Source organism: Sphaeramia orbicularis, chromosome 10 (genome assembly GCF_902148855.1).
Source record: "Sphaeramia orbicularis chromosome 10, fSphaOr1.1, whole genome shotgun sequence".
Classification (NCBI taxonomy): Eukaryota; Metazoa; Chordata; class Actinopteri; order Kurtiformes; family Apogonidae; genus Sphaeramia; species Sphaeramia orbicularis.
In genome coordinates, this window is record NC_043966.1 from 6364782 (window position 1) to 6376790 (window position 12009).

The 12009-nt window shown below is 34.3% G+C and overlaps 1 protein-coding gene across 1 annotated transcript in view; it reads right to left on the minus strand.

Moving 5' to 3' along the window:
• Positions 1-5230: 5230 nt before the first annotated feature.
• tgfbi (transforming growth factor, beta-induced) overlaps positions 5231-12009 on the minus strand; it is an 83113-nt gene continuing 76334 nt past the window's right edge. The window contains exons 14-17 of the mRNA XM_030145996.1: positions 10958-11060; positions 9202-9269; positions 8429-8453; positions 5231-6047 (exon numbers count right to left, since the gene is read on the minus strand). Coding sequence (XP_030001856.1) covers positions 5983-6047; positions 8429-8453; positions 9202-9269; positions 10958-11060 — 261 coding nt within the window. The 3' untranslated portion in view covers positions 5231-5982. The remainder of the gene's footprint in view (positions 6048-8428; positions 8454-9201; positions 9270-10957; positions 11061-12009) is intronic.

Below are 12009 nucleotides of genomic sequence, written 5' to 3' on the forward strand. Positions count from 1 at the left end.
ATTCACCAGTAAAACCCATGGAGTTGGACCAATGACAGTGGATGGAGACGCTTGTTTGTATGTTCAGTTAATGATATTTTGCTTAAACAGTCACTTTTTCTTCAGTTTTCTTTGTTTCTGATCTAAAACGTATAAAATGAGAACAGACTTTGATTGACAGTGTATCAGTGGTTTTCGTTGGTTGGACAGTATGATGCTACGACATTTTAACATTCCATCTGTGATTTGATGTTAACCCAGAAAGATCCAAACAGCCACTGGAAACACAAACCATCTACTGATCGAAACTGTTTAATACCTGTTGATCCACTAATCCTATCAATACATTTAATAATTGGTGTAAAATACAGTTTGTCGTCTTTTCATGGTCATCAGATATGACCCATTTGGATGTTCAGAGGCTCTGTAGTTGCTATGGAAACACTGTAATCTTCTACAACACTGATTCACCAGTAAAACCCATGGAGTCGGATCAATGACAGTGGATGGACACACTAGTTTTTATGTTCAGTTAATGACATATTTTACTGAAAAAGCCACTTTTCTTTCTGTTTTCTGTCTTTGATATAATAACCTTCAACATCTATATGATTAGTGCATGAAATATTGGAAAATACCTGATTTTCACTGGAAAAGTGTAAAATACGGAGGAGTATTTTATAATAAATGGTGACAAATCACTTAAGAAATGTTAAATATAGAGGAAAAAATCATTTGGGAACTACCACTAAAGTAGCACTGGGTCTTTATGGGTTAAGTCATTTATCATTTATCACCATTCATCATAAAATTATCCCCACTATTTTGCTTTTTTTGTGTGAAAATCAGGTATTTTCCAGTATTTCATACACTAATCATGTAGATGTTGAGGGTTATTATATAAAAAACAGAGAAAACAGACTTTTTCAGTAAAATCTCTCATTAACTGAACATTAACCAATCATCTCCATCCACTGTCACTGATCCAACACCATGGGTTTTACTGGTGAATCAATGTTGTAGAAGATGGCGGTGTTTCCATGGTAACTACAGAGCCTCTGAACATCCAAAAAAATCTAAGTGTTTTACTTAATCTTTCTTAATCTTTGCACATATACAGTTTGGATGGCTGTAACTCTTTCACTGTTTGTGCTATTGGAAAAATTCCAATGGTTTCTGAAACCTGAGACATTACACTTCAGAGCCTTTATTGGGTCATTAGTGATTTTACTCACGCCTGTACTAGAAGCTGAAGAAGAAACCATTTTAACAGTATTATAACATGCAGGAAATTGTAAATAATTGCTAGATTTTGGAATATCTGGGAAAAAAGTGCTGTGGAAAAATGGGCAAACGTACTCACTCAACATATTTTCTAACCATTTAGTTAGTCAAATGAAGAAAAAAAGTCAGAGCGGACCATTTTAGGCTCAGGGTTTAAAGGGTTAAAGTCCTCTAACATCAAATCAAATGTGAGTAAATAAACTGAAAATAAGGAGGATTAATTTTAGTCTCCATTTCGTGACTGTTTTATCTTATGTCTTTTACATTATTTGTCTCATATTGTCTTTTAACACCACTACTGTCCCACTTTGTTTTTATCTCCTCACATCTTCTGTTGTTTTAATTTGCATCTTATCTCATCTTTTATATCATTTTCATCTCATTATGTCTTATACACCGAGGTTTTTGGGCCAAGGTTTAGTGGTTGTTCCTAAGTATCATCAGATTATCTGTAATTAATCTGGATTTCTAAAACCAAAACACAGTAAATCAGTTTTTCACCTTAAAAACCAAAACGAAAAACATGTTTTTAGTCTAACAGTCAAAAAACTGAAAACACTCCACTACTGTCTGCTGTATTTTCTCATTTCCCAGTTGGAAATCAGAAATAGAAGCCATTTAATCGACTCCTTTTTGCTTTTCCAATAAAAAAAAAAAGAGAAACCAATACCAGACAATAAACACAGCTTTGGTTTTTACATATTCATTTCTTATTTGTCATTTAGGAATAAATCACATTCACTTCTGTTTTTGAATTCCAGGCAAAAACAAGAACTTAACTGATTTTGTTTGTTGAACACAAAACTAAAGACAGGATTTGAAATAAAAAACAGATTTATGGGGTTTTGGTTTTTCACTCACAGATCCAAAGGTACCAGATCTCCAGACTCTTTTGTTTAAAGTTGCTTTTGTTAAATCTTGCTGTTGTTTTAATCCAGATGTCTGCGTTTCAACCACACGTACATGGCTCTGTTTTAAAGACAGTTACTCTTTCTTCCTCTAGTTTAAAAAAACCCTTTTATGTGATCATAGTTCAACACAAATGAATAAATCTCCATGAAATTCACCCAAAAACACAACTCAAGTGCTACTAGGAGCATGAGAAACCGACAGGACATGAAGTCCCACACTAATATATCACTGGCATTCGCTTTGATTTGGCATCGTTTCCGTAAGTCGATGTCCCAACATTTTTTGGACACAATGTTGTGAACCTCGACCAGACCGACCGAACACTGCCCCCACGGGCTGGAACTGCAGGCACTAGGCATGATGGGTAATCACTTCATCACTCTGGAACAGGGTCAATCTGGACTCATCAGACCACATGAACACTGCAAATGATCTGGTTCTTACCAAGAGAAAAACAAGCTTAGATTTAGAAGTGTTAGATAATTACAGAAGATTAGGGTCACAGGAAAAAAAAGGTCCAATATATTTTTATTATTATTATTGTAAGAAAAATGTAACAATTCTGACTTTAATCTTGTAATTCTAACATTTTTGTTGGAATTCTGGCTGTTTTAAATGTTTTTTTGTTTTTTTTTATTATTGTTCTGAGATTAAAGTCCGAATTCTGAGAAAAAAAGTCGGAATTCTGACTTTTTTCTCAGGCATATCTTACACTGGGTTACAAAAAAATGTTTTTTGCAAGTTGTCTAGGTTTTTTCACCTGAATTAGGACCGTTTTGCACCGCTAAATCCACAAATGACATCTGTTTTTCTCAATCAAGTCAGGTTTTTTTGCTTCAGAGAACTCTTCTTGCCTTTGGTCCACTGACGCAGATACTCAATGCATGACTTGCATACCATGTGTGGCGCCCAAACTTTATCTTGGTCACCAAGTTTAATACCAAAATAAGATTGGTAAGCACACTTTATGAAACTTGTGACTTGATTCCTGTTCGGTACAATGGTGTATTCACCGCAGATGTAGCAGAATACGTCAGGCTTATTTTTGCAAGATCTTCTAGTCGAAGCCATTTCATTCACCTGTAATATTAAAAAAAACATTAATCATAAATTGGCAAAATTAAAATCTTCAGAACTCGTTTATTTCAAGAAATATGAAAGAATTTTGTATCATATGATGTGAAAATGCCCATAAATGTAAGCAAAAATGTTAAAAAGCCAATATGTAGCATAGTTCAGAAAGTTGACCTGATTGAGCAAAATTAATGTGATTTTTGGATTCAGCACACCAAAATGATCCTAAATCAGCTCAAAAAACTTAAACAATAAATGTGTTGTTGACCAGTGTAATCTTATTTGCTCCAAAGCAGTGTACGGAAACACATGATTTGGACTTTAACTTTTGAGACTTTTTTTTCTCCATTCTTTGTTTATTTGGAAAAGCAAATTATACAAAACTTCCCTTACGGGTACAATTCAGTATCCAGACGTCAAATGGAAAGAAGATGCTAATCCAAGATTTTTTGTCAAATATAACGTTTGAGACTTTTTGCTTCAAAATCACATATTTTAATAGGAGAGCAGCCAGTTGAGTTGGTTCTGCGTCTGATTATATCCTGTTCATACCAGGACCCAAAAAAGGACTAAATGATATGATGCATAATAGGACAGATCAAATTAAATATCTTTGACTTTAATAAAAATTGCAGACTGATCTCATGAAATCGCGTTGTGTGTCACGCCAGTTCTTATGACATTTGCCATGCGATATGTACGCATTTTCATCCTTTCGCGTGTTATTCAACGTCATTTGATCACGTGTCGAAGTACGCCAAGATCTGTGGTTTACATATCTGTAACTGCTAACCCTAACCGCTCATTGTATGGTAACTGATGCAGCGTGAACATACACGCAGAAAGGTTACAATGCATACAGATAACACACCAATTAAAAGTGGTGTGTTATCTGTACAAAATTCATGATATCACATTGAAAATAGGATAGTTGGTGAACTGAACATATGTCAGAGTAATAAATATCTAAACATACACATATGAATTGACCTTAAAGTCATTATTTCAGCTTATACAGGGTGTATCAAAAATATATATACATTTTGAAAAATTATCCCCAGTTCTGCATTTGATAACACTGGTCTACAATTTTTTAGAAATGATTTGCTTCAGACATTAAATGTGCTAAATGTTACGTATTTTGATAAGATTAAATGGAAAATAAATGACAAAAGTGCCGGTTTGCTGATGTTTTCAAGGTATATGATTAAGTGTTATTACACATATATATTGGTTTATGTACATTTATATAATAGTTTTATAAATCTTCCACTAAATAGAACCTGTAAAGTGAATGTATTCTAATGTGCAGACAGTGTTTTGAAGTAGATCTTGTAGCTCTGAGACAAATATTCCTTTTGAGTCAAACCCATTCTCTCGTTAATTCTTGAATTTCACATTTTGACCCAAGGCTGTGTCTTGGAAAGTTCAGCCAACCAGCATTTTTGACTTGATTTTTCTTTATCAGTGACTCTCATGTGGTAAAATTTCATTACTTTTATTCTGGAAGCATCTTCCTTGTAGACCAGTGTAATTTTTGGAGTTGTCTAATATGGACGTCGGTAGGTAGGGGATTGGTGGATATTTGTCCAAATTTACAGACCCGGGTTTCATGCATGAGTGAGCAGGGGCAAATCGCAGAATCCAAGTTAAAACTGGTTTGTGCAAAGTAGTGGTGGGATTTAAGTCCATAAAAGAATTTAAAAAAAAAAGAAAATTCCCAAAACTATCAAATGCGGAACCGGGGGTAATTTCTCAAAATGTTTTTTTTTTTTTTTGATACACCCTGTAGAGTAATTAAACTGTAAAATCTAGGAAATTAAGGGAACCATTTTCACTTTTTGAGCTTTTATTTTCCTTAAGATGCTGAAATTAGGTGTTATCAAATTCTGCTGATACTGAGACTTTATAATAAACTCCAAACAGCCACATTCATACACAATGCTGCATAAAGACACGCACAAACACACACAGTTTCAGCTTCAGGTGTTTGTGGCACTTTTCCGCTTTATTTTACAAAAACACAACGAAAAAACAAATTCCTAAATTCCCCCAGAAAACCTTCCGATGACTGTTTGATTCTTTGGTTTCAGCTTAAACCTGCACACATGCTGCAGGACCATCGCGCACACAAAAACACGGACATACAAGTTTTACAAAAAGTGTTCAAGACTTCAAACTTTGTGACTAACGGGCAAAAACTAGCTGGGTTTGTTTTTCTTTTTTTTTACAGTACATAGAAAATACAACACTGTTTAGGTAAAGAATAAAAACAGCACCTTCTTCTCTAACAATATTTCATCGTTTTCAGAAGAAAACCCCCTCAGATTCTGTCGCACAGTCCAATAAAAACCAACCCAGACGTCTGTGTGTTCATCTTCTGCTTCAGATAGTGGTTTCCTACATTTCCCAGAATGCTTTTCAGATACATCGTTAGACTGTGTGTAAACAAATACAAATACAGAAATCTGAAGAGCTTCATCTAAAATGTTCAAAGCGTGTGATTTGAAGACATGTACAGTGTTTCTTTTGTATCTCAGTCAAACTAAAACCTGAATTTTAACGCAGATGTTTTCCTGATCGGTTCGCTTCGATGGTTAAAAAACAAAAGAAACGAAAACGTGTGTGCTGTGTTAAAGGATTTGAGGGGGAAAACTTGTGACCTTTGGCCCTTTGGGTTGAGAAGGTGCTCTGCTCTTCTTCGTTGGTTACTCAGAAGTATTGTTGTGTGGTTTATTTTTGGCGCCGAGGCATCGTCCTGCTGGAGCGACTCTTAATCACCTTCTGAAAAAGATCGTCTGTCCAAGAACGACATCACATTAGAAACATTCATACCATTCTACACCAGTGGTCTACAACTTAGTCTTTCAGGTTCCACATTCAGCCCAATACGATCTCAGATGGGCCGGACCAGTAAAATAATAACATAATAGCCTCAAAAACAATGACTCCAAATTTTTTAGCTTGTTAGCTTACCGGCTGAGAGGCGGTAAGCTATTGTCGTCATGTGGCGTCCGGCGTCCGTTACATAAATTTCAATCGTCTTCTTCTCCAAAACTACAATTCCGATTGACTTCAAACTTGGTATACAGCTTCTTTATGATGATGTCAACAAAAGTTAGTGAAATTATTTGGGTCTGGATCTGATTCTGGATTTGGTGCCACTTTGAAAAATGTCCCCATTATAAGAGATAGGAAGTGGATCGATGCAATAACTCAGTAAATATAAATGATATCCAGTGTAAATTTCTACAGTCCAGCCCTGATGGGAAGATAACCAAAACATAATGTCCACATGCTGATCAGGATCTTCTTCTGGATCCGGGAACTTATGGAAAATTTAACATGGGCTCTTATGGGGAAAACATTTCAATCGTCTTCTTCTCTGAAACTCCAGTTCTGATTGACCTCAAACTTGGTATACAGCTTCTGTATGATGATGTCAGCACAAGGTATTGAAATTATTTCGATCCAGATCTGATTCTGGATTTGGTGCGACTTTGAAATATTTCCCCATTATAACAGATAGGAAGTGGATTGATCCAATAAATCAGTATCAATGATATCAAGTTGGAATTTGAATTTTTGACAGATCTGATTGGAATATGACCAAAACATGGGCTATTTCTGTAATAGAATAAATACATAGAACTAGGTGATGATAAATGGCATCTGGATACATTTCCCAAAGCTTTTAATTTGGCCGGTAAACTACAGGGCCATTGGTCCGATTTTTCTCTTTGTTTTAGTGCAAAAAAATAACATTAAATTATGAAAATATTTATGTTTATGCATTTCTATGCATTTGGCAGACACTTTTTTTCCAAAGCGACTTACAGGGGAAAACCAATCAAATCACTCAATCAATCAAATTTTATTTATATAGAGGCAGATCACAACAAAAAGTTCTCTCATGACACTTTATATATAGAGTTGGTGAAAACCAGACTCTAAGCCAATTTACAGAAACCCAACAGAATCAGAATATTTACATTTACACACTATCCAAATAAAATATGAATGTGAATGACCTGAAAAAAACATGTAAATGTCTTAACCCATAAAGACCCAAACATCCACCTGTGATCAAAATCACCAACTGATCTAAACTGTTTAATACTTGTTGATCCACTAATCCTATTGATACATGTCAATAATTGGTGTAAAATACAGTTATTCATGTTTTCATGGACATCAGATATGACCCATTTGGACGTTCAGAGGCTCCGTAGTTACTGTGGAAACGCCGTCATCTATAACACTGATTCACCAGTAAAACCCATGGAGCTGACAGTGGATGGAGACACTGGGTTTATGTTCAGTAAATGAGAGCTTTTACTGAAAAAGTAATTTTTTCTGCAGTTTTCTCTGTTTTTGATGTAATAACCCTTAACTTTAATCTGAGCTCTAACAAATATCTACATGATCACTAAATTAAATATAGGAAAATACATTATTTACACTGAAAAAACACAAAATACAGAGGATAATGGCATTATAAATGGTGATAAATCACTGAACAAAGGTTAAATAGAGAGAAAAACTAATCTGGGAACTGACACAAAAGCAACACGAGGTCTTCATGGGTTAAGAAAAATAAGTGTAATTTTAACAATATTATGCCTCAACTTATTATTTATACATCTTCATTACAGATCGGATCTATAAAAGGCACAAAACATTTAGTAACAGGCAGAAGATTATTAAAATTGAACTTAATTTTCTTTAGACATTTCAGGTTGTTAATATTTGTTCAGGTTATTCACATTTTATTGCTAAAGGATAGTTTGTAAATGTAAATATTTTCATAATTGAATGGGTTTTTTTGCACTTAAACACAGAGAAAAATTTGGAGTTATCATATTTATAGGCATAAAATAATATAATTTTTTTCACATTAAACCAAGAAGAAAATTTGGAGTCATTACTTATATGTTCTTACTCTATTATTTTACTTGAGCTCACATTGGTCTGAATGTGGAACCTGAACTAAAACAAGTTCGACAGCCTTGATTGTTAATATCTTCAGTGTAATTTTTGCACTTTGCAAATTCATCCCACAGGCCGGATTGGAACCTTTAGTGGACTGGTTTTGGCCCCCGGACCACATGTTTGACACCCCTGCTCTACACTTATCGCTGATGAGTAGAAACATGAAAAGGAATAAAAAAAAACTCACCGTTCCTGAAGCTCCTGGAGTCGAGCTGTGAAACACAACGAAGACACAATGAATGAAACCCAAAAGGAAATCAACAACTCCTTAGAAACATCTAGACTTTTACTTATAGTTGAATTGGATCAGGAATGAGCCAAAAGTTGCGTGAAATGTATTTGAGCTGGTTGTTACTGTAAAAAATAAGTTTGCCAGCGTGATATAAGACCATTCTGTGGTGTTGGGTTCACATTATTGACTGATGTTCTTGTCATCTGGCCATATCGGCTAGGGCTGAAAGATATATCGTTATTGTATCGATATCGAGATATGAACATTCAAGATATTAATATCGAAAAAGCAACGATATAAATGATAGAGATTTCCCCCGTGCTCGCCCTGCATGTACAGCTGTGGAAGTCACAACAAATTTAATTTATTCGTACTTTATGTTAATGTTGATGACTGGCAGTGAGTTCTTATGAATAAAACTGCACTTTCCACATTCTTTTGTGTCATGACGTTTGTATTTTTCTGAAAAATGCTTGGTTTTCACTGAACCCGTAGTCATATAGTATCGTATCGATATCGAGATATCTGGCATGAATATCGAGATATGAAATTTTGTCCATATCGTTCAGCCCTAATATGAACTCGTCCAAACATGATTATGATTTGACATGATTTTATCCTTAGATTCTGTCATTGACCAATCAGAATCCAGTATCCAACATATCTGTGTCACTGTGATGTACATGACGTATCACTGTTCACACCGACGGTCAGTCCATCATTCTCACCCTGGATGAAGATGCCGATCTGACGGGAAGTGCAGGTCCATCAGCCTGTTCCCTGTCCACCTTAGGAGCTGCAGAAAAAAACAAAACCAGAAAAGATCACAGCCAACCAGAAAACATGATTAAATATGGAAATAAAAACCAGCAGAGGCAGAAACCATGAGAGACAAAATACAACCAAAAGACAAAAAGACAGAAATGATCAGAGACAGAAACTAATAACAAGGACAAAGAAAGAAAGAAAAAATAGGACCAGTGTCCCTGGATCTCACCAGCACGTTCTATCGATAATCAATAATAAGTTGAATTTGTGAGGTTGTCAGGTTCTGTTCTATGTTAGAGTCCTGTGGTCTGGATGCAGGAGATCAATCTCCCAGTAGAAGTGGGCGGGACTTTCACTGGAGGAGAACTCATCTAATTCAATCAAATCTTTTTGAGCACGCGATATTCAGACTTGTATGTGCTTGAGGATAGATTCTGCCCATTTGAATGTTATTTTGTTTATGTCTTGATTTGCTTTGTTTTGTCTTATTTTTCTTTGCATGTTCAAAATAAAATAAAAAAATAAAAAAATAAAAAAATTAAGTCCATATATGACTTCTATCAGTGATCAATAGGAACTAAATGGATAACTCTAACCATTTACATGTTATAAACCATCAATATATGGACCATAATAATAATAATAATAATAATAATTATCATTATTATCATTATTATTATTATTATTATTATAATACATCGTTTTCCCATAGCGCTTTTCTAGGTACTCTAAGACGATTTAAAAATTAATCAAAAATTTTAATTTCTCAAAACTGTGATCAGCCTTTGTAGACACTGTCCCAAGGAAACTACAAATAACATTTGAGGTGAATCTGATCAGTAGTTTCAGAGAAGAAGACTGTTGAAATGTAGATATTGGTGACCTAGAGTTTGACCTTTCAAGGTCACTCAAGGTCAAAGGTCATGGATCCAAATGAAAGTCCATATATGACTTCCTATCAGTGCTCACTGGTAACTATAATGATATCTCTAATCATTTACATGTTATAAACCATCAACATATGGACCATTAGAAGTAAAGGCACATTTTTTAACAGTTAAAAAATCATCAAAAATGCAAAAAATCTAATTTTCTCAAAACTGATCAGCCTTTGTAGACATTGTCCCAAGGAAGCTTCATATAAAATTTTAAATAAATCTGAGCAGTAGTTTCAGAGAAGAAGACTGTTGAAATGCAGACATTGATGATCTTGAGTTTGACCCTTCAAGGTCACTCAAGGTCAAAGGTCATGGATCCAAATGAAAGTCCATATATGACTTCCTATCAGTGATCAATAGTAACTACATTGATATCTGTATTTATTTACATGTTATAAGCCTTTAAAATATGGACCGTAATAAGTAAAGGCAAATTTTAAATATTTCAAAAAAATTCCTCAAAAATTCAAAAATCTAAATTTCTCAAGAATGTAAACAAACTTTGTAGACAGTGTCCAAAGGAAGCTACATACAATTTTTTAATTGAAGCCAACAAGTAGTTTCGTCAGAGAAGATGTTTGAAGAAATTGTAGTAACTATATCTGTTACGTTCTATTTCTGTCATTTTTCTATTTTCTTAATTTCTTGAGTTCATCGTCTTCTTATACGTTTGAAATAAATCACTAACTCAGACAGTAACGTCCACCTCGTTGTTATTTATTTACAACTTCACCACTAGATGTCACTAAACCGAACCTACGCTATCGTTAATACCCACGCAGAGGTTTGACGATGGTGTTGATGGCGTGGACGACTCCGTTGGTCGCCATCAGGTCTGCTTCCGCCACTGGTTTCCTGTTGACGTAAATCGTGTAGTTCCTCTGTAACGGACAGAAACACAAATCAGCTGATCAGAGGTATTGATTAAGAGCCGAGCACTGATAGTATAGTGATCAGAGCCGTGTGATCAAATGTATCATAATAAAAGAAAAAGGCTGAGTTTCATATTCTGCTGTTGTTTACTGTGTCATAAATCACACTTTACAGCAATGTTTTTGACATCCGTCTTCCACATGGATACAGGTTTTGTTTACATGTTATTTTTCTCTCTATAAATATTTTTAACCATTATTTTTTTCTATATATTTACATCATTATTCTTATTTTGCTGCTATAGTTTATAATTTAGTGTCCTATGTTGGATCCATTTTATTTGCTGCTACAAACCAAACAGTATTAAATACTTGGATATTTTTTTCCCGTATTAAAATTTTAGGCCTAAACTCATTTTATTTGTGCCACTGTAGTTGAAAAGTGTTTTCCAGTAAACTTCATGTGTTGATCAAGTATTTCACAATAAGAAATGGTGAGGCTTATTGTAAAATCAGGACTCAAAATAGCAGTGAAAAAGAAAAAAGAATTAAAATAACAACATGAAAAAAATAAAAGCTCTGATGCCTAATGTAAAAAAAAAACAAAAAACAAAACCCTAAATAGATTATCCTTTTTGACCTTTCACTGTTTAATGTCAATGGTGCGTGGTGAAAAAATTAAACTTCTTTGCATAATATGGGATTTTTAATGAACACTTTTTTTTTTTTAAATGATCTTTTTGCGTTCGTTCATCCATTTATATCCATTGTTTAACTTCTATAAATAAAGGCTTTCCTCAGAATATGTGAGAAACTCAAATTAATATTGAAAACTACGCAATTCATCAATACAAAAATCTAAATAAAACTACTTGCGTTGTAAAACTGATTAAAATCATCTAAGACTGTAAGCCAACCTGAAAGAGTAAACTGGTGTCACTGATCACTTTTAAAGCAC